The sequence below is a fragment of the Ranitomeya imitator genome, chromosome 3 (assembly GCF_032444005.1).
Source record: "Ranitomeya imitator isolate aRanImi1 chromosome 3, aRanImi1.pri, whole genome shotgun sequence".
NCBI lineage: Eukaryota > Metazoa > Chordata > Amphibia > Anura > Dendrobatidae > Ranitomeya > Ranitomeya imitator.
The window spans coordinates 658529924-658554878 of NC_091284.1; the positions used below are offsets into that span (position 1 = coordinate 658529924).

At 44.8% G+C, this 24955-nt stretch overlaps 1 protein-coding gene across 1 annotated transcript in view; it reads left to right on the plus strand.

Moving 5' to 3' along the window:
- Positions 1-702: 702 nt before the first annotated feature.
- Positions 703-24955, plus strand: part of GTF2F2 (general transcription factor IIF subunit 2) — a 345191-nt gene continuing 320938 nt past the window's right edge. The window contains exons 1-3 of the mRNA XM_069758261.1: positions 703-856; positions 22979-23052; positions 23967-23985. Coding sequence (XP_069614362.1) covers positions 788-856; positions 22979-23052; positions 23967-23985 — 162 coding nt within the window. The 5' untranslated portion in view covers positions 703-787. The remainder of the gene's footprint in view (positions 857-22978; positions 23053-23966; positions 23986-24955) is intronic.

Here is a 24955-nt window from a genome sequence, read left to right on the forward strand (position 1 = left end):
GCATTACATGGGGTCCATAAAGTATGGAGAGATATATGTGGGACCCAATCTATATGGAGCATTATATGGGGCCCATTATTCTGTATGGAGCAATATATGGGACACATTTCATATGGAGCATTATATTGGATCTATTTTTCTGTATGGAACATTATATGGAGTCCGCTATTCTGTATGGAGCATTATACCTGTCCACACTGCCAAAAGTGCCAATACCTGGTTTAAAAACAACAGTATCACTGTGCTTGATTGGTCAGTTTTATCATTTAGTGAATATGGTAAAAGAAATAAAAAATAGTTGTGGAATTGCACTTTTTTTGCAATTTCACCACACTTGGAAATTTTTACCGTTTGTCAGTACACGATATGTTAAAACCAAAGGTGTCCTTCAAAAGTGCAACTCGTCCCGCAGAAAACAAGCCCTCACATGGCCATATTGACCCAAAAATTCAAAAGCTATGGCTCTGGGAAGAAGGGGACCAAAAACGAAAGCTCAAAAATGGAAACTAGGCCTGGGATGAAGGGGTTAATCGCGTGTGACATTGTTTATGGGGCTCCCGCCTCTCTAGTGCGCTGACACCGCTATGCGGACAGGGTGGCCGGCGTTATGGACACAACGCTCCCTGACAGATTCCGGGCGCCGGTAATACCACTACAGAAGCGCTAGGGGCAGTATAAACGCGCTAGGAGGTTTGTCCCTGCTCTTTCTCCGTACTCCGTGTGCACCGTCTTCAGTCTTCCCCCATGTGGCGGTAATAACACAGTGTTACCAAGAAAACGAGACGACATGTCTGCAGATAAAGGAGAACTGGACCTCACTGGAGCGAAGCAGAATACCGGCATGTGGCTGGTTAAGGTGAGGGCCTGGCGGCTGCTGCGGCCGGAGGAGTGCAGTGATAGGATCGGGAATGACGAGCGGTGTGCGGTCTGCACTTGTAGCATGTCAGGGCTCATTCTGGGATTATTATTTTTTATCATTCACATGCTCTACTACGCATGTGCTGAGTGCGATAAGAAATGTACAAAGACTGGTGCAACACATGACAACCAATAAGAGCTCAGCTCTCTTGTTCAGACGAGTTATAAAGAACAAAGCCGCTTCCTGATTGGCTCCTGGTGGCAGATGTATCACTTCCTGTGTACAGTGTTTGGTAATTGTCGTCTCCTGAGCTGTGGATCCATGTAGGGGGGCACAGTGATCCCACCTGTAAGGCCTCAGCATTCAGCAGTGATGTCTGTTACCTAATAGTGCGATACATTATTAATGGCTAGTACTGAATGCTTTGTGACCATGGATACGGTGAATACCCCCTTACACGGACCAACAATCCCCCGAATGAGCGACTTTGCCTGTGTAAGCATGGCAGTGATTGGTGGATGACTTGTGAAGCAGTCAGTGGCCATCTGATGTTATTGTCTGTGGCCGATAAGATAATCATTGATGAACAGATGCTGCGGACGACATCCAAACTGTAAGGCCACGTTCACACAGTCAGTATCTGTAAGCCAAAATCAGGCATGGAACAGAGGGAAGTATAATAGAAACACGTCGCCTCTTCTGTATTCATCACCCACTCCTGGTCTTGGCTTACAGATGCTGCACGTGTGAACATGGCCTTAGAGGCGCATTGATAAGTGCTTGTCCCTATACAGTCCCATTGGGCCGTGTAGCCAGACTTTGAGTGAACGCAGATTGACGTATTCTCATTGATCAGCGCTCGTTACATGCAGAGACGTCCCCATGTAAAGGTGTCGCTGGACTTGTCTTTGAAAGAGCTTGCACACAAATTCCCTTTAAGGAATGTGTGATATTCCATTTTTGCGCTTTATTTTTTTTCTCGCTTTCTTCAGAGCCATACCTTTTCTATTTATCTGTCAACATAGCTGTATGATGGCTTGTTTTTGTCTTTTTGTTTTGCAGTATTGGTTGTATTTTTGAATGACTCCACTTATTTTACCACGTAATGTACTAAATAAAGAAATAAAAAAACAATTCTCTGTCAATAAGAAAACTTGTAAAGTTTTATTTTATTTTTTTAATTTAGTGGTTTAGACATTTCCGGTAGATTGTTTACAAAAATTGTATTTCATCTGTTTGTTTGTTTTTTTGCCAATGATAACGAGTTGAAGTTCTTGTTTTTTGCATCCTGAGCAGAAAGGTTTATTGATACCAATTAGTGGTATATGTGACGTTTTGATCACTTACAGCCCATTTTATAATTTTTAGTCCTTATTATCGTTTGTTCACTTTATGTTGTAATACTGGAATGTTGCAGTTTTATTATTTATTATAGCGCCATTTATTCCATGGCGCTTTACATTTGAGGAGGGTTATACATAATAAAAACAAGTACACTAATCTTAATCCCTTAACGACCGCCGATACGCCTTTTAACGGCGGCAGTTAAAGGTACTAAAGGGAAAAAGTAAATAGCGCCCCCCAGAGTCCGATTTTCTCTGGGGTCTCAGCTGCCGGGTCCCCAGAGAACATGATTCGGGGTTTTTTTTACCGACCCCGCTTTTGCGATCGCCGGTAATTAAAAAAACAAAACGCGATTTCCCTTTTAATTTCTCTGTCCTCTGATGTGATCGCACATCAGAGGACAGAGAAAAGGGGTCCCAGATAGCCCCCCGATACTCACCTGTCTTCCCCCGATGCTCCTCGTGGCTCCCGATGGGCGCCGCCATCTTTTTCCGGCAAAAAAATGGCGGGCGCATGCGCATTGCGCCCGCCAGCCGGCACCGGGAGGATCTTTGGGGTCTCGGCTGCCAGGGGTAGCCGAGACCCCAAAGAACATGATCGGGGTCTGTTTTACCGACCCCTGTTTTGCGATCGCCGGTAATTAACTTTACCGGCGACCGCAAAAAAAAAAAAATCAATGTGTAATTCTCTGTCCTCTGATGTGATCACACATCAGAGGACAGAGAAATAGGGGGATTCGGGGACCCTTTTATACTCACCGGTGTCCCTGGGTCCTCCTGCATCCTCTCCTGCCCGCCGTCATCTTCATGGGGAAAGAAAATGGCGGGTGCATGCGCAGTGCGCCCGCCATCTGTCGCCATCTGCCGGCCGGCAGGAGAAAGCAGTTGGGGCTAAAATTAGGGTTGGGGTTAGGGTTGGGGCTAAATTTAGGGTTAGGGTTGGGGCTAAATTTAGGGTTAGGGTTGGGGCTAAATTTAGGGTTAGGCTTCTTTCACACTTACGTCGGTACGGGGCCGTCGCAATGCGTCGGCCCGACATACCGACGCACGTTGTGAAAATTGTGCACAACGTGGGCAGCGGATGTGGTTTTTCAACGCATCCGCTGTCCAATCTATGTCCTGGGGAGGAGGGGGCGGAGTTACGGCCACGCATGCACGGTCAGAAATGGCGGACGCGACGTACAAAAAAAGTTACATTGAACGTTTTTTTTGTGCCGACGGTCCGCCAAAACACAACTGATCCAGTGCACGACGGACGCGATGTGTGGCCATCCGTCGCGATCCGTTGGCAATACAAGTCTATGGGCAAAAAACGCATACTGCGGGCACATTTGCAGGATCCGTTTTTTGTCCAAAACGATGGATTGCGACGGATGCCAAACGACGCAAGTGTGAAAGTAGCCTTAGGGCTAGGGTTAGGGTTGGGGCTAAAGTTAGGGTTAGGGTTAGAGTTGGGATTAGGGTTAGGGTTTGGATTAGGGTTGGTATTAGGGTTAGGGTTGGCATTAGGGTTTGGTTTGGGATTAGGGTTAAGGTTAGGGTTAATTTCTCCTGTTACCTTTGTGAAAATAAAAACTTGGGGGCTACAAAATATTTTTTTTGTGGAAAAATTTTTATTTTTTATTTTCATGACTCTGCATTATAAACTTCTGTGAAGCACTTGAGCATTCAAAGTTCTCACCACACATCTAGATAAGTTCCTTGGGGAGTCTAGTTTCCAAAATGGGGTCACTTGTGGAGGGTTTCTACTGTTTAGCCACATCAGGGGCTCTGCAAACGCAACATAACGCCCGCAGACCATTCTATCAAAGTCTGCATTCCAAAACGGCGCTCCTTCCTTCCGAGCTCTGCCGTACGCCCAAACAGTGGTTTACCCCCATATATGGGGTACCAGCATACTCAGGACAAATTGGACAACAACTTTTGGGGTCCAATTTCTCTTGTTACCCTTGTGAAAATAAAAAAAACTTGGGGGCTAAAAAATCTTTTGTGGAAAAAATTTTATTTTTTTATTTTTACAACTCTGCATTATAAACTTCTGTGAAGCACATGGGGGTTCAAAGTGCTCACCACACATCTAGATAAGTTCGTTAAGGGGTCTAGTTTACAAAATGGGGTCACTTGTGGGGAGTTTCCACTGTTTAGGCACATCAGAGGCTCTCCAAACGCGACATGGCGTCCGATCTCAATTCCAGTCAATTCTACATTGAAAAAGTAAAACGGCACTCCTTCTCTTCCAAGCTCTGCGGTGCGCCCAAACAGTGGTTTACCCTCACATATTGGGTATCGATGTACTCAGGAGAAATCGCGCAACAACTTTTGTGGTCTAATTTCTCCTGTTACCCTTGTGAAAATAAGAATTTGTGGGCGAAAAGATCATTTTTGTGTAGACAAATGCGATTTTTTTTATTTTCACGGCTCTACGTTATAAACTTCTGTGAAGCACTTGGGGGTTCAAAGTGCTCACCACACATCTAGATAAGTTCCTTAAGGGGTCTAGTTTCCAAAATGGTGTCACTTGTTGGGAGTTTCCACTGTTTAGGCACATCAGGGGCTCTCTAAACGTGACATGGCGTCCGATCTCAATTCCAGCCAATTCTGCATTGAAAAAGTCAAACGGCGCTCCTTCACTTCTAAAGGCCCCTTCACATTAAGCGACGCTGCAGCGATACCGACAACGATCCGAATCGCTGCAGCGTCGCTGTTTGGTCGCTGGAGAGCTGTCACACAGACCGCTCTCCAGCGACTAACGATGCCGGTAACCAGGGTAAACATCGGGTAACTAAGCGCAGGGCCGCGCTTAGTAACCCGATGTTTACCCTGGTTACCATGCTAAAAGTAAAAAAAAAACCAAACACTAGATACTTACCTACCGCTGTCTGTCCTCCAGCGCTGTGCTCTGCTTCTCTGCTCTCCTCCTGTACTGTCTGGGAGCCGGAAAGCAGAGCGGTGACGTCACCGCTCTGCTTTCCGGCTCACAGACAGTACAGGAGGAGTGCAGAGCGCAGCGCTGGAGGACAGACAGCGGTAGGTAAGTATGTAGTGTTTGTTTTTTTTTACTTTTAGCATGGTAACCAGGGTAAACATCGGGTTACTAAGCGCGGCCCTGCGCTTAGTTACCCGATGTTTACCCTGGTTACCAGTGAAGACATCGCTGGATCGGTGTCACACACGCCGATCCAGCGATGTCTCCAGGGAGTCCAGCGACGAAATAAAGTTCTGGATTTTCTTCAGCGACCAACGATCTCCCAGCAGGGGCCTGATCGTTGGTCGCTGTCACACATAACGATTTCATTAACGATATCGTTGCTACGTCACAAATAGCAACGATATCGTTAACAATATCGTTATGTGTGAAGGTACCTTAAGTTCTGTGGTGCGCCCAAAAAGTGGTTTACCCCCACATATGGGGTATTGGCATATTTAGGAGAAATTGCATAACAAAATTTATGGTTACATTTCTGTTTTTACACATGTGAAAATAAAAAAAAAAAAATGGTTCTGAATTAAAATGTTTGCAAAAAAAAGTTAAATGTTCATTTTTTCCTTCCACATTGTTTCAGTTCCTGTGAAGCACGTAAAGGGTTAATAAACTTCTTGAATGTGGTTCTGAGAACCTTGAGGGGTGCAGTTTTTAGAATGGTGTCACACTTGGTTATTTTCTATCATATAGACCCCTCAAAATGACTTCAAATTTGATGTGTTCCCTAAAAAAAATGGTGTTGTAAAAATGAGAAATTGCTGGTCAACTTTTAACCCTTATAACTCCCTAACAAAAAAAAATTTTGTTTCCAAAATTGTGCTGATGTAAAGTAGACATGTGGGAAATGTTATTTATTAACTGTTTTTCGTGACATATCTCTCTGATTTAAGGGCATAAAAATTCAAAGTTTGAAAATTGCAAAATTTTAAAAATTTTCGCCATATTTCCGTTTTTTTCATAAATAATCGCAAGTAATATCGAAGAAATGTTACCACTAACATGAAGTACAATATGTCACGAAAAAACAGTCTCAGAATCAGCGGGATCCGTTGAAGCGTTCCAGAGTTATAACCTCATAAAGTGACAGTGGTCAGAATTGTAAAAATTGGCTCAGTCATTAAGTACCAAATTGGCTCTGTCACTAAGGGGTTAAATAATACAGGTAACAACTGGTACAGGAGGATAGAGGACCCTGCCCGTGAGGGCTCACAATCTACAAATATAAAGTGAAAATCAAGTTCTCCTATGAAGTGTAGCCCGAGGCTGAGCTTCATAGGACCACCAAGATGGCAGCGATAGTAAGCCATCGGTGTTGCACGATGATGTGACAAGTATGTATGACCACCGGCAATCGTACCACTTAATGGTTGCCAATAATTAACAGCAGCATGTATGTGGTTAAAAGTGACCCATTTTCACTTTTTGTACCAAATGGATTTATGTGAAAGTTTGAACTCCTCCCCACCCACTTATCCTGATTGAAACATCTCATTATCTCATTCCATCTCCTTTTTGATAATGCTAAATCTCTGCCCATCTCGCCTCAGTGGCAGCTCAGTGTCCCTCCTCCCTTCTGCTGCTGACATCTCAAGTTGCTCAGTATCAACAGTTGTCAGCCATACAGGGTGAAGATTGAATATCAACTCATACCCTTTATTATCCCCTGCTTCGCTATTAAAACCTGCCAATACTCATTGTAAAAAAAATCAAAATCAAAACCTGCTGTTCCTTTAGTGATGATATCCTATTAATAAATAATTTTATTTCTATAGCGCCAACATATTCCGCAGAACTTTACATTTTAGAGGGGACTTGTACATACAATAGACATTACAGCATAACAATGAACACATAGATCAAAATGGATACCAAGAGGAGTGAGGGCCCTGCTCGCAAGCTTACAAACTATGAGGAAAAGGGGAGACACGAGAGGTGGATGGTAACAATTGGTTTAGTTGTTCGGACCGGCCATAGTGTAAGGCTCGGGTGTTCATCTAAAGCTGCATGAACCAGATAACAGCCTAAGTATGTAACAGTACAGACACAGAGGGCTAATAACTGCATAAAGTGAATGAGAACATGATGCGAGGAACCTGATTATGGTAAAAATTTTGAATGGGCCACAAAAGGATAGTTAGGTTAAAGCGTTGAGGTGGTAGGCCAGTCTGAACAAATTAGTTTTTAGGGCACGCTTAAAACTGTGGGGATTGTGGATTAATCGTATTAACCTGGGTAGTGCATTACAAAGAATTGGCGCAGCACGTGAAAAGTCTTGGAGACGGGAGTGGGAGGTTCTGATTGTTGAGGATGTTAACCTCAGGTCATTAGCAGAACGGAGAGCACAGGTAGGGTGGTAGACTGAGACCAAGGATGCGATGTAGGGCGGTGCTGAGCCATGGAGTGCGTTGTGGGTGATGGTAATAAGTTTGTACTGGATTCTGGAGTGGATGGGTAACCAGTGTAATGACTGGCACAAGGTAGAGGCATCGGTGTAACGGTTGGTGAGGAATATGATCCTGGCTGCAGCATTCAAGACAGATTGAAGCGGGGAGAGTTTGGTCAGAGGAAGACCGATTAGTAGAGAGTTACAATAGTCCATACGAGAATGACTAAGAAAAACAGTGAGAGTTTTTCCAGCATTGAAAGTAAAGAAGGGTCGAATTCTACAAATGTTTTTGAGGTGCAGATAACAAGAGCGAGCCAGTGATCGGATGTGGGGGGTGAATGAAAGCTCGGAATGAAGTATGACCCCAAGGCAGCGGGCATGTTGGTGGGGAGTAATGGTGGAACCACACAAGGAAATGGCAATGTCGGGCATAGGTAGGTTTGTAGAGGGAGAAAACATGAGGAGTTCAATTTTTGACAGGTTCAGTTTCAGATAGAGGGAGGACATGATGTTAGAGACAGCGGTAAGACAATCACTGGTGTTTTCTCTAGTAGCCTTCCACGACAGCCACCAGGAGGTTGTCTCCATTCCCTAATGGGGGACAGGAAGCACAAGAGGTTAAAAACCCCTCCCACCTCCCATTAACCAGTGTCTTTCCTGTCCCCCATGGGGCATGGAGAGGTTCCCGGTGCGCTGCTGCGGCGGCTCTAAGCAGAGTACCTGTGTTAAATTTCTTGCCGGGCACTTAAGGTCGGGCCCCCCGCGGCTTCCTCCTGCGCTGTGCCTCCCATTTCCTCGGGATTCTGGGACCGCATTCCCCCGGCCTCCTGCGTCCTCTTGCGGGGATAAAGCTGGTCGGGGTGCCCGCCGGAGGCCTCCCTGAGCTCTCCGGCGTTTCCCCCTCCTAGCGCGCGCTGTTCGGCGACCCGGAAGTCAGGTGACGCTCCACTTCCGGGTCGGCGCTCCTGTGCAGGAGCGATACAGGCCAGAGAAATGGATTACCGAACGGCGTGCGAGGCACGCTGCATCCTCGCACGCCTGCCTGGGACTCCGGAGGGGGAGGGGCGGCTAATTGCCACGCGCTGGTGCAGGCTTATTTTCTACATAAGCTGCGAAGACGTCTCAGGTAAGCTGCTGTAAGCATGGATGCGTCTTGCCCTGCAGCTGCAGAGCCCAGCGCTCCCCAAGCCCTAGTAAGTACGGCAGAGGGGGTCCCATTTAAAGGCACATTTTTCAATATACCTTTTCTTACACGGCTTCCTCTCTCATTGCAGGGAGTCAAGCCTGGCCCTAAAAACATTACCAAGCGCAAATGTGCCACCTGTAATGTAAAAATGCCACCAGATTGGGAGAAAAAGTTATGCCAACCTTGCACGGATAAAATCGTCAGAGCGGAACACCCTTCTTTGATTGATGAAATTCGCTCCTTGGTTAGGCAGGAGGTTCAAACCTCTTTGGCCACACTCGCCCCACCTCCACCGCCACCACCATCCTCACCTGGTCCATCACTCCCTAAAAAGAGGAAAATCCAGGAGTACTCTGAGTCAGAGTCTGAGGGGTCTTATACGTCTTCCTCTGTCAAATGGGAAGATGCGGTACCACGTAAATCTGCGGAAATTAGGAAATACCTTTTTTCCTCTGAATATATTGAGGAATTGGTATCTGCAGTGAGGAACACTATGGGGCTAAAAGAGGAATCAGTTCCTCAGTCTATACAAGACGAACTGTTTGGCATACATACTGAAAAACAACCCGGGTTCCCCGTCCATAAAAGCATAATTGATATGATTAATAATGAATGGGAATTGCCTGAGAAACGGCTAACAACGCCTCCAGACTTTAAGCATCGGTTCCCTCTTGAGGAGGACCTAATAAAATGGGACATTCCAAAAATTGATGTCCAGGTGGCTAGAGTGGCTAAAAAGACGGCTCTGCCGTTCGAGGATTCCTCCCAATTAAAAGACCCCTTGGATAGGAAGATTGAGAGCCTTCTCAAAAAATCCTGGGAAACGTCTACCTCAGCCCTCAGATACAATATAGCATCCACCTGCGTGGCCCGCTCTCTCTTTCGTTGGATACAAGAGTTAGAAAGCCACATCTCTCAGGGTACCCCAAGAGAGGAGGTACTGGACTCTTTGCCTATCTTACACAGGGCAACAGGTTTCCTTGCAGATGCCTCACTGGAATCTATCCGGGTGGCCGCCAGATCCTTGGTCCAGACAAATTCAGCCAGAAGAGCTCTCTGGTTAAAGATGTGGAGCGGAGACGTTACGTCAAAAATAAAACTGTGTTCTATTCCCTTTAAGGGTGACTACGTGTTTGGGCCCTCCTTAGATGACATCTTAGAGAAAGCCACAGACAGAAAGAAAACCCTTCCTGAGCAGAGACCTCCCAGGAAGCGTTTTTTTCGACCCTCCCAGCCCCAGCCCTCCCAGGGTAAAGGGAAAGGAAAAACCGGGAGGTGGAGTTATGCTAAGGGGAAGCCTAAAAACATCCTTATTCCCCAACAAACACAACAAGAAAAGCAATGACTCCGATCCGGTGAGGGGGAGGCTTTCGAACTTCGTTCACAGTTGGCAGAATATCTCCAACAGCCCCTGGGTGGTGAGTGTAATCCAACAGGGTCTACTGATAGAGTTCGATGCGCCTCCTCCCAGGATCTTAAGAGTCACCTCCCCGTCATCTCGGGAGACTCAAAAGTTGATGATGGCTGGAATACAGGACTTGCTAGACTCAAGAGCTATATCCATAGTCCCGGTGAACGAGCAAGGGGAAGGACACTATTCCCGTATCTTCATGATAAAAAAGCCTTCCGGGCAATCTCGTATTATAATAAATATGAAAGCTCTCAACAAATACATAACCTACCGCAAGTTCAAGATGGAATCAGTAAAAACAGCCATCCCTCTAATAGCTCCTCATTCATATATGGCAACAATAGACCTCAAGGATGCCTATTTCCATATTCCAATACATCCTCGGCACAGGAAATACCTGAGATTTGCGGTCCAATTCAACCAAAAAATCTTACATTTCCAGTACAATGTTCTCCCCTTCGGGATCTCCTCAGCCCCAAGGGTGTTTTCCAGAGTCATGGCGGAAGCAGTTGCCCATATCAGGAGCCAAGACATCGCTATAGTACCATACTTGGACGACCTGTTAATAATTGGTCCTTCCGCCGAAGTTCTCAATCAGAGAATTTCCAAAACTCTGAACATCTTACAGCTTTTGGGTTGGATTCCAAATCTAAAAAAGTCTCAGCTATCACCATCAAAGGTGAGGAAATTCCTCGGAGTCCTCTTGGATTCAGAAGGTCAAAAATCCTTCCTACCAGAGGAACATCGGATGAATCTAATTTCCAAGGTCTCACACTTCAGGAAACAACGTTCTCCGACCTTACGGGTTGCGATGTCTCTTCTGGGTTCGATGACGGCCTGTATACAATCAGTCCAGTGGGCTCAGAGCCACTCCAGAGTTTTGCAGGCGCACATCTTAGGGAACTGGAACGGGAATCCAAATTCCCTAAACAGAAGAGTTTACACTCCAGGGAAGGTAAAAGCCTCGTTAACCTGGTGGACGATCCAATCAAACCTACTGAAGGGGGTCGACTGGGTGCAAGATCCGCTAATTACAGTAACAACGGACGCCAGTCAAAAAGGTTGGGGAGCAGTGGTCTCGCAAATTCCATTCCAGGGTCTCTGGAATCAGAAGGAAAGCTCCGGTTCCTCCAACTCCAGAGAACTGTTGGCAGTGGAGAGGGCCCTTCTGGCAGCCAGCAGTCTCGTTATAGGTCAACATGTCAGAGTGTACTCGGACAATATGACGACTGTTGCGCATCTAAAACACCAGGGGAGTCCAAATTTCAACCAACTGAAAGCAATTTCAAACAGAATATTTTGCTGGGCAGAGAAACATCTCTCACTTTCAGCGATACACCTCAAGGGGTCGGTGAACGTTCAGGCAGATCGCCTAAGTCGTCACGTCTTACATCCAGGAGAGTGGAGCCTGAAGGCGGACGTTTTCAAAATGTTGACAGACAGGTGGGGTCTTCCCGATATAGACCTTCTAGCGTCCAGCCAGAATGCACAAGTCGAGAACTACTTCTCCCTAAACCCCAAGGACAGGTCTCAAGGAGTAGACGCCTTTGCTCATACTTGGAGGTTCCATCTAGCATACGGGTTCCCTCCAATACCGTTACTTGCGAAGACCCTCCGGAAGATCCGGGACGATCAGGTCCAGACTATCTTAGTAGCTCCAGCATGGCCGAAGAGGAGCTGGTACCACCTCATCGAAGAACTGAAGGTGGATGGTCCAGTCTTTCTTCAAGTATCAGAAGATCTCCTCTGCCAGGGCCCCTTTTATCATCCAGAACCACAGAAGTTCAAACTGGCAGCCTGGCTATTGAAGCCCAGGTACTAAGAGCTAGGGGCCTTTCAGAGTCGGTAATATCTACTCTACAGAAATCTAGAAAACCTATTACCAATGCCATATATGGCAAAATCTGGAATAGATTCTCCTCGTGGTGTCATCCTCATAAACCTGACCCTTTTCATCCTAATATTTCACAAATATTAGATTTTTTACAAAAAGGATTAGAGTTGGGGCTGAAGCCAAGTACCTTGAAAGTTCAAGTGTCAGCCTTAAGTTCCGTCTTTGATCGGGACCTTGCGGGTCATCGTTGGATAAAGAGGTTTATGGTCGCAGCATCAAGACATTGTCCAAGAAGACATTTTCGTGCCATCGTGGGACTTAAACATAGTCCTAAAAGGTCTTACGGCTCCTCCATTTGAACCATTATCATCTTGTTCCTCGCAACTTCTGTCCTACAAGACGGCCTTCTTGGTTGCAATTTCTACCGCAAGAAGAGTAGGGGAAATACAAGCCCTTTCAATAAGAGAACCTTATCTTACCATAAGAGATGATTCCATTGTGTTCCGTCCAGATCCTTGTTTCCTACCGAAAGTAGTGTCAGAATTTCATCGATCACAGGATATAGTCCTCCCATCGTTCTGTCACAATCCTTCAAATCCGTAAGAACACAGATTCCATACTTTGGATGTACGACGTATAGTGTTATATTACTTAGAACATACTAAATCATTTAGAATTGACAAAAATCTCTTCGTTCATCTTTCTGGCAGAAACAAAGGCAAGAAGGTAGCGAAGAGTACCATTGCCAACTGGATAAAAAAGGCTATTTCTGAAGCATACTCAACTCAGAATATTGCTGTTCCTGCGGGCCTAAAAGCCCATTCCACCAGATCTACTTCTGTCTCTTGGGCTGAAAGGGCTGGCGCTTCATCGGAGCAGATTTGCAGGGCAGCAACATGGTCTTCCCTACACACTTTTACTAAGCATTATAGATTGGACTTCTGGTCCAATCGGGATCTTGCTTTTGGCCGAAAGGTTCTTCAAGCTGTGGTCCCTCCCTAAATACAGAATTGGTTGGCATTCCTCCTGGTGGCTGTCGTGGAAGGCTACTAGAGAAAATAGAATTATTCTTACCGTTAATTCGGTTTCTAGGAGCCTTCCACGACAGCATTAATTCCCTCCCGATGTTCTTGGATATTTTTCTGAGAACCTAAAGGTAACCGGTGCTATGGGTTCTGTTGTAAGTCACTGGTTAATGGGAGGTGGGAGGGGTTTTTAACCTCTTGTGCTTCCTGTCCCCCATTAGGGAATGGAGACAACCTCCTGGTGGCTGTCGTGGAAGGCTCCTAGAAACCGAATTAACGGTAAGAATAATTCTATTTTCTAAAAGGCAGGCGTGAGATCAGGAGAAGTGTATAATTGGGTGTCATCAGCATAGAGATGGTACTGTAAACTAAATCTACTGAATGAGCAGGGAGCAGTGACCATTAGTTTTAGCTGTTAGTAGATCATTAGAGACTTTGGTGAGGGCGGTTTCAGTAAAGTATAAAGTGCGGACACCGGATTGTAGTGGGTCAAGAAGAGAGTTATCTGAAAGATAGCTGATAAGACGGGAGTGGACCAGGCGTTCCAGGAGTTTAGAGATGAAGCGCAGATTAGAGACAGGTCTATAGTTACCGGCACAGTTTTGGTCGAGGGATGGTTTTTTAAGTAATGGATGTGTGATGGCATGCTTAAATGAACTCGAGCGTGAGAAAATATTCAGAAAAATTCCCACGCTCGAGTTCATCTGAGGTTATGCCAGCAGGGGGCGCAGCACCACAAGTCTAGGTAGCTACGTTCCCCTGCTTTCAATTCATTCCCCATATTTTACAGTTAGGCGCATAGCTGCATTAGCAGGCTCCTGCTTGTAAAATTATTTAACCCCTTCAGATGGATTTACATCGTGGGACATGACCGTAACGTCGGAGAGGTATGGGATTTTTTATTTTTCCTTTTTTACAGAACGAGGGTTTTCATTTGGATTAAGAGCATAATAAACTATTACAACACCCTGTGTCTTTATTTCATTAAAATACTTTATTCCTAATGTGTGTATGTTTTATTAACCATTTACTACTATTGGATTAATAATGGATAGGTGTCTTATTGACATCTCTCCATTATTAACCAGGCTTAATGTCACCTTACAATAGCAAGGTGGCATTAACCCTTTATTACCCCATATCCCACCGCTACAGGGGAGTGCGAAGAGAGAGGCTAAGTGCCAGGATAGACGCATCTTCCAGATGTGCCTTTTCTGGGGTGGCCGGGGCAGATGTTTTTAGCCGGGGGGTGGGGTGGCAATAACCATGGTCCCTCTCTAGGCTATTAATTAGGGTTGAGCGACTTTTACTTTTTTAGGGTAGAGTCGGGTTTCGCGAAACCCGACTATCTCTAAAGTCGAGTGAAATCGGCCGATTATGGCGAAAAGTCGGGGATCGACCGAAACACGAAACCCAATGCAAAGTCAATGGGAATTTTTTATTTTTTTATTTATTTATTTCCCTCTCTCTCCATCTCTCTCCCTCTCTCTCCCTCTCCGTCCCTCTCCGTCCCTCTCCGTCCCTCTCTCTCTCCCTCTCTCTCCCTCTCTCTCTCTCCCTCTCTCTCTCTCTCCCTCTCTCTCCCTCTCTCTCTCTCCCTCTCTCTCTCCCTCTCTCGCTCTCCCTCTCTCTCCCCCTCTCTCTCTCCCCCTCTGTCTCTCCCTCTTTTTCTCTCCCCCTCTCTCTCTCCCTCTCTCTCTCTCTCTCTCTCTCTCTCTCTCTCTCCCTCTCTCTCTCCCTCTCTCTCTCCCTCTCTCTCTCTCCCTCTCTCTCTCTCCCCCTCTCTCTCTCTGCCTCTCTCTCTCTCTCTGCCTCTCTCTCTCTCCCTCTCTCTCTCTCCCTCTCTCTCTTCATACAAACCGCCTATGTGCTGCCCAAATGTATACTGCTGCAATAAAGTAAGATCTTACTCATCATCAGTCTGGACCTGGATCGGCCTTCCCACAGCCCCTGACGCGCGTTTCGTGTGCTCGCTTTATCAAAGGGGGAGTGGTGTATTCTAGATAAGGTGAGAGGAGTGAGCTGCTACCAGTCGCCTCTGACGGTGACCTATTTTACGTGAAAGCAGAAGGGTTACAAGTTGAGGTTCAATTGCCTGATTCTTTGTCGGGGCACCCCCCCCATGCACAGTAGCTGGACGGCTGCTGCATCTGAAACTCTCTGAATGTGTCTGGAATAACTTGGATTGGGAGCAGCTGAAAATACTCCGAGTTCTGTGGACTCATGAAATGGACTATGTACAGCAGTGCTTCCCAAAGTCCAGTCCTCACAGCCCCCACAGGTCATGCTGTCGGGATTCCTTTACTATTGCACAGGTAGTAGAAGCATCATCAAGGCATCAGGAACTCTCTCTCTCCTGTGCAATTTTATGGAAACCCTGAAAACATGACTTGTGGGGAGGTACAAAATCTGTTTAAAAAGAAAACCATATTTCTGCCCTCAACCCCCACAAATGAAAAGTTTTTTTGTTGTTGTTTTTTTATAGTTGAATATGTTCAGTAACTATCCTGAGTTTTAGGCTATGTTCACACGTTCAGTATTTGGTCAGTATTTTCCATCAGTATTTATAAGCCAAATCCAGGAGTGGTTGAAAAATACAGAAGTGGTGAGGTGTTCCTGTTATACTTTTCCTCGGATTTTTCCACTCTTGGTTTTGGCTTACAAATACTGATGGAAAATAATGACCAAATACTGAACTTGTGAACGTGGCCTTAACCCCTTTCTGACGGGATAGTACGTCCTAGGTCAGATCCCCTGCTTTGATGTGGGCTCCGGCGCTGAGCCCACATCAAAGCAGCGACATGTCAGCTGTTTTGAACAGCTTACATGTGCGCGCAATAGCGGCGAGTGGAATCGCGATGCACCCGCCACTATTAACTAGTTAAATGCCACTGTCAAACGCTGACAGCAGCATTCAACTACCGTTTCCGGCCGCGTGGCCGGAAATGCGCTCATCGCCGACCCAGTCACATGATCGGAGGTCAGCGATATGTCAGGATAGTAACCATAGAGGTCCTTGAGACCTCTGGTTACTGATGCCGGCTTGCTGTGAGCGCCCCCTGTGGTCAGTGCTCGTAGCAAGCCTGCTATTCATCTACATAGCAGCGATCTAATGATCGCTGCTATGTAGCTGAGCCGATCAGGCTTTGTCACCTTCTAGCCTCCCATGGAGGCTACTGAAGCATGGCAAAAGTAAACAAAAAAAATGTTTAAAGTATGAAATAAATAAAAAAATATAAATGTTCAAATCACCCCTCTTTCCCCATTAAAAATAAAACAATAAAATAAAAATCAAACCTACACATGTTTGGTATTGCCGCGTTCAGAATCACCTGATCTATCAATAAAAAAAAAGGATTAATCTCATCGCTAAACGGCGTAATGAGAAAAAAATTCTAAACGCCCAAATTACGTTTTTTTTTGTCGCCGCGACATTGCATTAACCCCTTTCTGACATCGGACGTACTATCCCGTCGAGGTGGGGTGGGCCCCTATGACCACTCACGGGGGGAGCGCGGCCGATCGCGGCCGGGTGTCAGCTGCCTATCGCAGCTGACATCCGGCACTATGTGCCAGGAGCGGTCACGGACCGCCCCCGGCACATTAACCCCTGGCACACCGCGATCAAAGATGATCGCGATGTGCCGGCGGTGCAGGGAAGCATCGCGCAGGGAGGGGGCTCCCTGCAGGCTTCCCGGAGCCCCCCGCAGCAACGCGATGTGATCGCGTTGCTGCGAGGGTCTTACCTCCCTCCCTGCCTGCTCCAGACCCGGATCCAAGATGGCCGCGGATCCGGGTCCTGCAGGGAGGGAGGTGGCTTCACAGAGCCTGCTCAGAGCAGGCACTGTGAAGCAGCCTGCACTGCTATCAGATCGGTGATCTGACAAAGTGCTGTGCAAACTGTCAGATCATCGATCTGTGATGTCCCCCCCTGGGACAAAGTAAAAAAGTAAAAAAAAATTTTTCCAAATGTGTAAAAAAAAAAAAAAAAATATTCCTAAATAATAATAAAAAAAAAATATTCCCATAAATACATTTCTTTATCTAAATAAATTAAAAAAAAGAATAAAAGTACATATATTTAGTATCGCCGCGTCCGTAACGGCCCGACCTATAAAACTGGTCCACTAGTTAACCCCTTCAGTAAACACCGTAAGAAAAAAAATAAAAAAGAGGCAAAAAACAACGCTTAATTATCACACCGCCGAACAAAAAGTGGAATAACACGCAATCAAAAAGACAGATATAAATAACCATGGTACCGCTGAAAACGTCATCTTGTCCCGCAAAAAACGAGCCGCCATACAGCATCATCAGCAAAAAAATAAAAAAGTTATAGTCCTGAGAATAAAGCGATGCAAAAATAATTATTTTTTCTATAAAATAGTTTTTATCGTATAAAAGCGCCAAAACATAAAAAAATGATATAAATGAGATGTCGCTGTAATCGTACTGACCCGAAGAATAAAACTGCTTTATCAATTTTACCAAACGCGGAACGGTATAAACGCCTCCCCCAAAAGAAATTCATGAATAGCTGGTTTTTGGTCATTCTGCCTCACAAAAATCGGAATAAAAAGCGATCAAAAAATGTCACGTGCCCGAAAATGTTACCAATAAAAACGTCAACTCGTCCCGCAAAAAACAAGACCTCACATGACTCTGTGGACCAAAATATGGAAAAATTATAGCTCTCAAAATGTGGTAACGCAAAAAATATTTTTTGCAATAAAAAGCGTCTTTCAGTGTGTGACGGCTGCCAATCATAAAAATCCGCTAAAAAACCCGCTATAAAAGTAAATCAAACCCCCCTTCATCACCCCCTTAGTTAGGGAAAAATTAAAAAAATATATTTATTTCCATTTTCCCGCTAGGGCTAGGGTTAGGGTTAGGCCGGGGACACACACAACGTATAAAAAAAGGTCCGTTTTTGACGGACGAGAATCGCACAAATGTTACCAAAACAATGATCCGTGTGCAGTGCGAGGATGCGATTTTCTCGCATTAAATGATCCGTGTGACATCCGTGTGACATCCGTATGGCATCCGTATGGTGAGATTTTCTCACACACTTGCAAAATGAGCAAATAATGGCTGAGCCTTTCCTGTCACCTGCCCAATGCCTGAGAATTTCTCGCAAGTCACACTGATGGTCCGTGTGCTGTGCTATTTTTTTCTCACCCCCATAGACTTTCATTGGCGATTCTCGGCCGAGAAACGCTGACAATCGCAGCATGCTGCGATTTCACTCGGATCCTGAATACGGCCGAGAAAATATCGGATGATGGGAGCTGCCCCATTGATTAACATTGGGACGAGTGCTATGCGATTTTTTTTTTATCGCCTTGCACTCGTCCGTATTACGGTCTAGTGTGACCCCGGCCTTAGGGTTAGGGCTAGGGTTAGGGCTAGGGCTACAGTTTTGGTTGGGGCTAAAGTTACAGTTAGGGTTTAGATTACATTTACAGTTGGGAATAGGGTTGGGATTAGGGTTAGGGGGTGTGTCAGGGTTAGAGGTGAGGTTAGGGTTACCGTTGGAATTAGGGTTAGGGGTGTGTTTGGATTAGGGTTTCAGTTATAATTGGGGGGTTTCCACTGTTTAGGCACATCAGGGGCTCTCCAAACGCGACATGGCGTCCGATCTCAATTCCAGCCAATTCTGCGTTGAAAAAGTAAAACAGTGCTTCTTCCCTTCCGAGCTCTCCCGTGTGCCCAAACAGGGGTTTACCCCAACATATGGGGTATCAGCGTACTCAGGACAAATAGGACAACAACTGTTGGGGTCCAATTTCTCCTGTTACCCTTGGGAAAATACAAAACTGGGGGCTAAAAAATAATTTTTGTGGGAAAAAAAAAAGATTTTTTATTTTTACGGCTCTGCGTTATAAACTGTAGTGAAACACTTGGGAGTTCAAAGTTCTCACAACACATCTAGATAAGTTCCCTGGGGGGTCTAGTTTCCAATATGGGGTCACTTGTGGGGGGTTTCTACTGTTTAGGTACATTAGGGGTTCTGCAAATGCAATGTGACGCCTGCAGACCATTCCATCTAAGTCTGCATTCCAAATGGCGCTCCTTCCCTTCCGAGCCCTCCCATGCGCCCAAACGGTGGTTCCCCCCAACATATGGGGTATCAGCATACTCAGGACAAATTGGACAACAACTTTTGGGGTCCAATTTCTCCTGTTACCCTCGGGAAAATACAAAACTGGGGGCTAAAAAATAATTTTTGTTGGAAAACATTTTTGTTTTATTTTTACGGCTCTCCATTATAAACTTCTGTGAAGCCCTTGGTGGGTCAAAGCGCTCACCACACATCTAGATAAGTTCCTTAGGGGGTCTACTTTCCAAAATGGTGTCACTTGTGAGGGGTTTCTACTATTTAGGTACATTAGGGGCTCTGCAAACGCAACATGGCGTCTCATCTCAATTCCTGTCAATTTTGCATTGAAAAGTCAAACAGTGGTTTACCCCCACATATGGGGTATCAGCGTACTCAGGACAAATTGTACAACAACTTTTGGGGTCCAATTCCTTCTCTTACCCTTGGGAAAATAAAAAATTGGGGGCGAAAAGATAATTTTTGTGAAAAAATATGATTTTTTATTTTTACGGTTCTGCATTATAAACTTCTGTGAAGCCCTTGGTGGGTCAAAGCGCTCACCACACCTCTAGATAAGTTTCTTAGGGGGTCTCCTTTCCAAAATGGTGTCACTTGTGGGGGATTTCAATGTTTAGGCACATCAGGGGCTCTCCAAACGAAACATGGCGTCCCATCTCAATTCCAGTCAATTTTGCATTGAAAAGTCAAATGGCGCTCCTTCGCTTCCGAGCTGTGCCATGCGCCCAAACAGTGGTTTACCCCCACATGTGGGGTATTGGCATACTCAGGACAAATTGTACAACAATGTTTGGGGTCCATTTTCTCCTGTTACCCTTGGTAAAATAAAACAAATTGGAGCTGAATTAAATTTTTTGTGAAAAAAAAGTTAAATGTTCATTTTTATTTAAAGATTCAAAAAATTCCTGTGAAGCACCAGAAGGGTTAATAAACTTCTTGAATGTGGTTTTGAGCACCTTGAGGGGTGTAGTTTTTAGAATGGTGTCACACTTGGGTATTTTCTATCATATAGACCCCTCAAAATGACTTCAAATGAGATGTGGTGTTGTAAAAATGAGAAATTGCTGGTCAACTTTTCACCCTTATAACTCCCCAACAAAAAAAAATTTTGGTTCCAAAATTGTGCTGATGTAAAGTAAACATGTGGGAAATGTTACTTATTAAGTATTTTGTGTGACATATCTCTGTGATTTAATTGCATAAAAATTCAAAGTTGGAAAATTGCGAAATTTTCATAATTTTCGCCAAATTTCCGTTTTTTTCACAAATAAACGCAGGTACTATCAAAGAATTTTTACCATTGTCATGAAGTACAATATGTCACAAGAAAACAATGTCAGATTCACTGGGATCCGTTGAAGCGTTCCAGAGTTATAACCTCATAAAGGGACAGTGGTCAGAATTGTAAAAATTGGCCCGGTCATTAACGTGCAAACCACCCTAGGGGGTAAAGGGGTTAAACTGCAATAATGGGCGATCAAAAGAACGTATCTGCACCAAAATGGTATCATTAAAAATGCCAGCTCGGAACGCAAAAAATAAGCCCTTACCTGACCCCAGATCATGAAAAATGGAGACGCTACGAGTATCGGAAAATGGCACAATTTTTTTTTTTTTTTTAGCAAAGTTTTGAATTTTTTTACACCACTTAGATAAAAAATAACTTAGACATGTTTAGTCTCCATGAACTGGTAATGACCTGGAGAATCACAATGGCAGGTCAGTTTTAGCATTTAGTGAACCCAGCAAAAAATCCAAACAAAAAACAAGTGTGGGATTGCACTTTTTTGCAATTTCACCGCACTTGGAATTTTTTTTCCATATTCTAGTACACGACATGGTAAAACCAATGATGTCGTTCAAAGTACAACTTGTCCTGCAAAAAATAAGCCCTCACATGCCCATATTGACGGAAAAATAAAAAAGTTATGGCTCTAGGAAGGAGGGGAGCGAAAAATGAACACGGAAAAATGGAAAATCCCAAGGTCATGAAGGGGTTAAACAGATCCTATCATGTTACAAAATGTTATGTGATCTTCAGGCGGTATGTTACAGAGCAGGAGGAGCTGATCAGATTTTGTACTATTTTTTTGGGTGGAAACAGTGTCGGTAAACCTTGCATTTTATTCATGGAAATCCATGATGTTTGTGCACATGAGTCCAGTGGGCGGTCCTATTCAGTGATTGACAGTCTTCCCTGTATGACTGTGCTTTCAGAGATGCCCCTGCTGTGTTGGAGGTGCAGCCTGAACGTGGGCAAAGTCCAATATGTGACATCACCACAGACGGCGGTGGGCATGCCATATACTACATACACCCATGGAAGAGCCCCAGCGGGGACTTCTCTCCATTTTCTTGGATCTTCTATACAAACTTTCCCTACCCGTAAGTGAGGTTTGACAAAGACCCGGGTAGGGTCCAAACATAACGGATATTTCCTCTCTCGGCTTTCAGAGATAGCTGTCAGTCACTGAGGATCTGTTTATACCAAGGAAGGTGACGGGCACAAGGGGGCATTCTTTGCGTCTGGAGGAGAGAAGGTTTTTCCACCAACATAGAAGAGGATTCTTTACTGTTAGGGCAGTGAGAATCTGGATTGCTTGCCTGAGGAGGTGGTGATGGCGAACTCAGTCGAGGGGTTCAAGAGAGGCCTGGATGTCTTCCTGGAGCAGAACAATATTGTATCATACAATTATTAGGTTCTGTAGAAGGACGTAGATCTGGGGATTTATTATGATGGAATATAGGCTGAACTGGATGGACAAATGTCTTTTTTCGGCCTTACTAACTATGTTACTATGTTATGTTACTGAGTAGAACCGCCCACTGGACTCCTATACATGCAAACACCAGGGATGCCAATGAATAAAATATGTTATACGGAATATTTTCCATCAAACCTTAATATAATTCTGTTCATCTTCTCCTCTGCCATCCACAGATTGGACTATACAATATGACAGGTTCACTTTAAGCTCTATAAATTGACATCCAGTCTTAGGAAGCTGTTACTACTTACCAGCGTTCTGCTAATACTATTGGTGCTGGAACTGCCTTTTTCTCACTTTGCTCCATGTTGATCTTGTCCGATGGATTGCCCCAGAAGAAAGCCCATAGGCCTGTATGATGTTTGACAGAAAAGAGACAAAGATGTCCACCCCCACTCTCAGTAATGTGTCTCGCTGTCTCTGCTGCTAGAGGCGGATTACACCTGACAATGGACGGCGGTCAGCAAGCTACAAAAGGAGACACTTAGTGTCCGGCGCTTTGGTGAGATTTTTCGAGAGTAAGACAATTGTGCTGAAAATTGCATTATCTAATAAATGAGATTGGGCTGACTGTGAGTACAGCGACCATTTACTACATTGTCCCTGTCAAATTTACTTTACATGTGAAGCAGAGAGAGCAATGAATGATCTTCGGAATAGTCTTACATTTCAGAGAGATATTTAGGAAACAAACAATAATCCATTTGGTTGCTGTCATGTACGTTCGGTGGTGCAGTGCAGTTCCTCTTGGCACATTGCTGTCAGAAGCTGAATGCTGGCATTGAGCACATAAACATTCACTTGCTTTGATGTTTTCTCATTTCTTCTGCAAACGTTTCTTTTGATATTCAAATACAATAGACCGTTATCAGCCGAACAAGGCCGATCCGCGCTGACTGAATCCAGTATTTTTAGCCTGTTTGCATTTTCCAAAGAACAGACACTTTGGGTATCCGCATCGCTAATCGGCGCCATCGACAGAGATGTGTTATTTACCCAAGTGATTTCTTTCCTTATATTTGCGAAGTGCTCACATTTAATGGACACTTGTTCTTTCTGCAGCTTCCAAAGTACTTGGCTCAGCAGTGGGCGAAAGCCTCCGGAAGGGGCGAAGTTGGAAAGCTGCGAATCGTCAAGTAAGCCAATATTTTTCTGGTTGATGGACTATGATGACATCAAGCGTTGACCCTAAATCCCTGTTCAGTAATGATGGATGATTTTGTTATCCTTGCCACACGTTGACGATAAATCTGCTTTGTTATTGTAAAAATAAAAAAAATTTCCCCCGAGTCTCAAATAAGCATGAACTTGGCTGTTATTGTCAGTGCGCTAAAGAATCCGTTTTCCTATTCTGAATAAGAGATTTGCAATCTATAGAGAGTCCTTAACCCCCTAAATAAATTTGAAATCGGTTAGGCTGATTTCACATTTGCGGTCGGGAGGGCTGTGGATGGCAGCGCACTACTTCTCCATGCGTCCTGCGTTGCCCTGCGTACCTATCTTTAACATTGGGTACGCAGGGACGTGCATTGTATGTGGATGCGTCTGCATGCGGCGATGTGACGTGTGCGGCGACCGCACGGAGACGGATAGAATGTAAACGTACACAGCCATGTTTTTAGCCCTCACTGATATCTGTATTTCCCACTCGGTGCAGACAGACCTGTGACCACCGCAGCGGTGACACTTTAGTCATCGGTGTGGCCAGTGATTGGTTGCAGTGGTCACAGTCTGTCTGGTCTCAGCTGGAGGTCCAGACTATTGCAGCAGGGAAGTGGTGGACTTCTGTCACAGCAGCTGTGCTTTTATCATGACTTCTTCACCCTGCACATCGATCTTATGTTTGCCTCTCTAGACATGGATCATGAACTAATTTTTTTAAAGCAATTTTCACAGAAAATGTGCTTATAGCTTTTTTTACAAAATGTTTTATTCTGATAAATTGCCAACGAAGAAACAAAAGTGATTTCCTCCTGTATGATCTTTAGAATTATAAGATTATGTAACATTTTAAAGTTTTTTCTTTTTGTTTTTTTTTTCCCCCATGCAGAAACCAAGGAAAAACGGAGGTAAGCTTTGTATTTCTATTATCAAGCTATACTGCACATTATATATTTATTAAGACTGAAGCGAGACACACAAATGTGTCAAGTTCACCAACAACAAATGTTCATGGCAGTAAAGGGTTTGCATGAATGGAAAACCAGAATCTGGCCAGTTGCGTTTTTGGCAGTAGAACTACTTGTTGATTTGATCCTGACATAACGATTCATGAGGGAAATATGTGAACTCCAGCTGATGTATGTGAATGACGGGCTTAAAGGGGCTCTCACTATCGGAGCGCAGCATGAAGCCGTGACCGTCCCTGATTATAGCACATGATCTGCTCACGCGGGGTAGTTCTCAATATTCCTAATCTATGGCTCCCGTTATCACCCCAGTATAACACTGAGCCTTTCTCCCCTTAGTTGTTGGGGCTTAGTTAATAGAAGTGATTAATATTCTGCACAATTCTTTCAATGACTGCAGCAATCTCCAGCTTAGCAAAATAACTCTAATTCTGTATTTAATTTATGAGGCAAAAAAGGGAAAACTGAGATTATGCAGCAGACCTTGGACCTCCATTACATATAGTGAGGCCCGTACCTCATCTTAGTCTCTCTCTGACGATGGTCAGGCATTATCTTGATCTCTGTCTGCCCGTGGCCAGGCATTATCTTGGTCTCTGACGATGGCCAGGCATTATCTTGGTCTCTGACGATGGCCAGGCATTATCTTGGTCTCTGACGATGGCCAGGCATTATCTTGGTCTCTGGTGATGGCCATGCATTATCTTGGTCTCTGGCGATGGCCAGGCATTATCTTGGTCTCTGTCTGGCGATGGCCACGCATTATCTTTCTCTGTCTGGCGATGGCCACGCATTATCTTTCTCTGTCTGGCGATGGCCACGCATTATCTTTCTCTGTCTGGCGATGGCCACGCATTATCTTGGTCTCTGTCTGGTGATGATCACGCATTATCTTGGTCTCTCTCTGGCG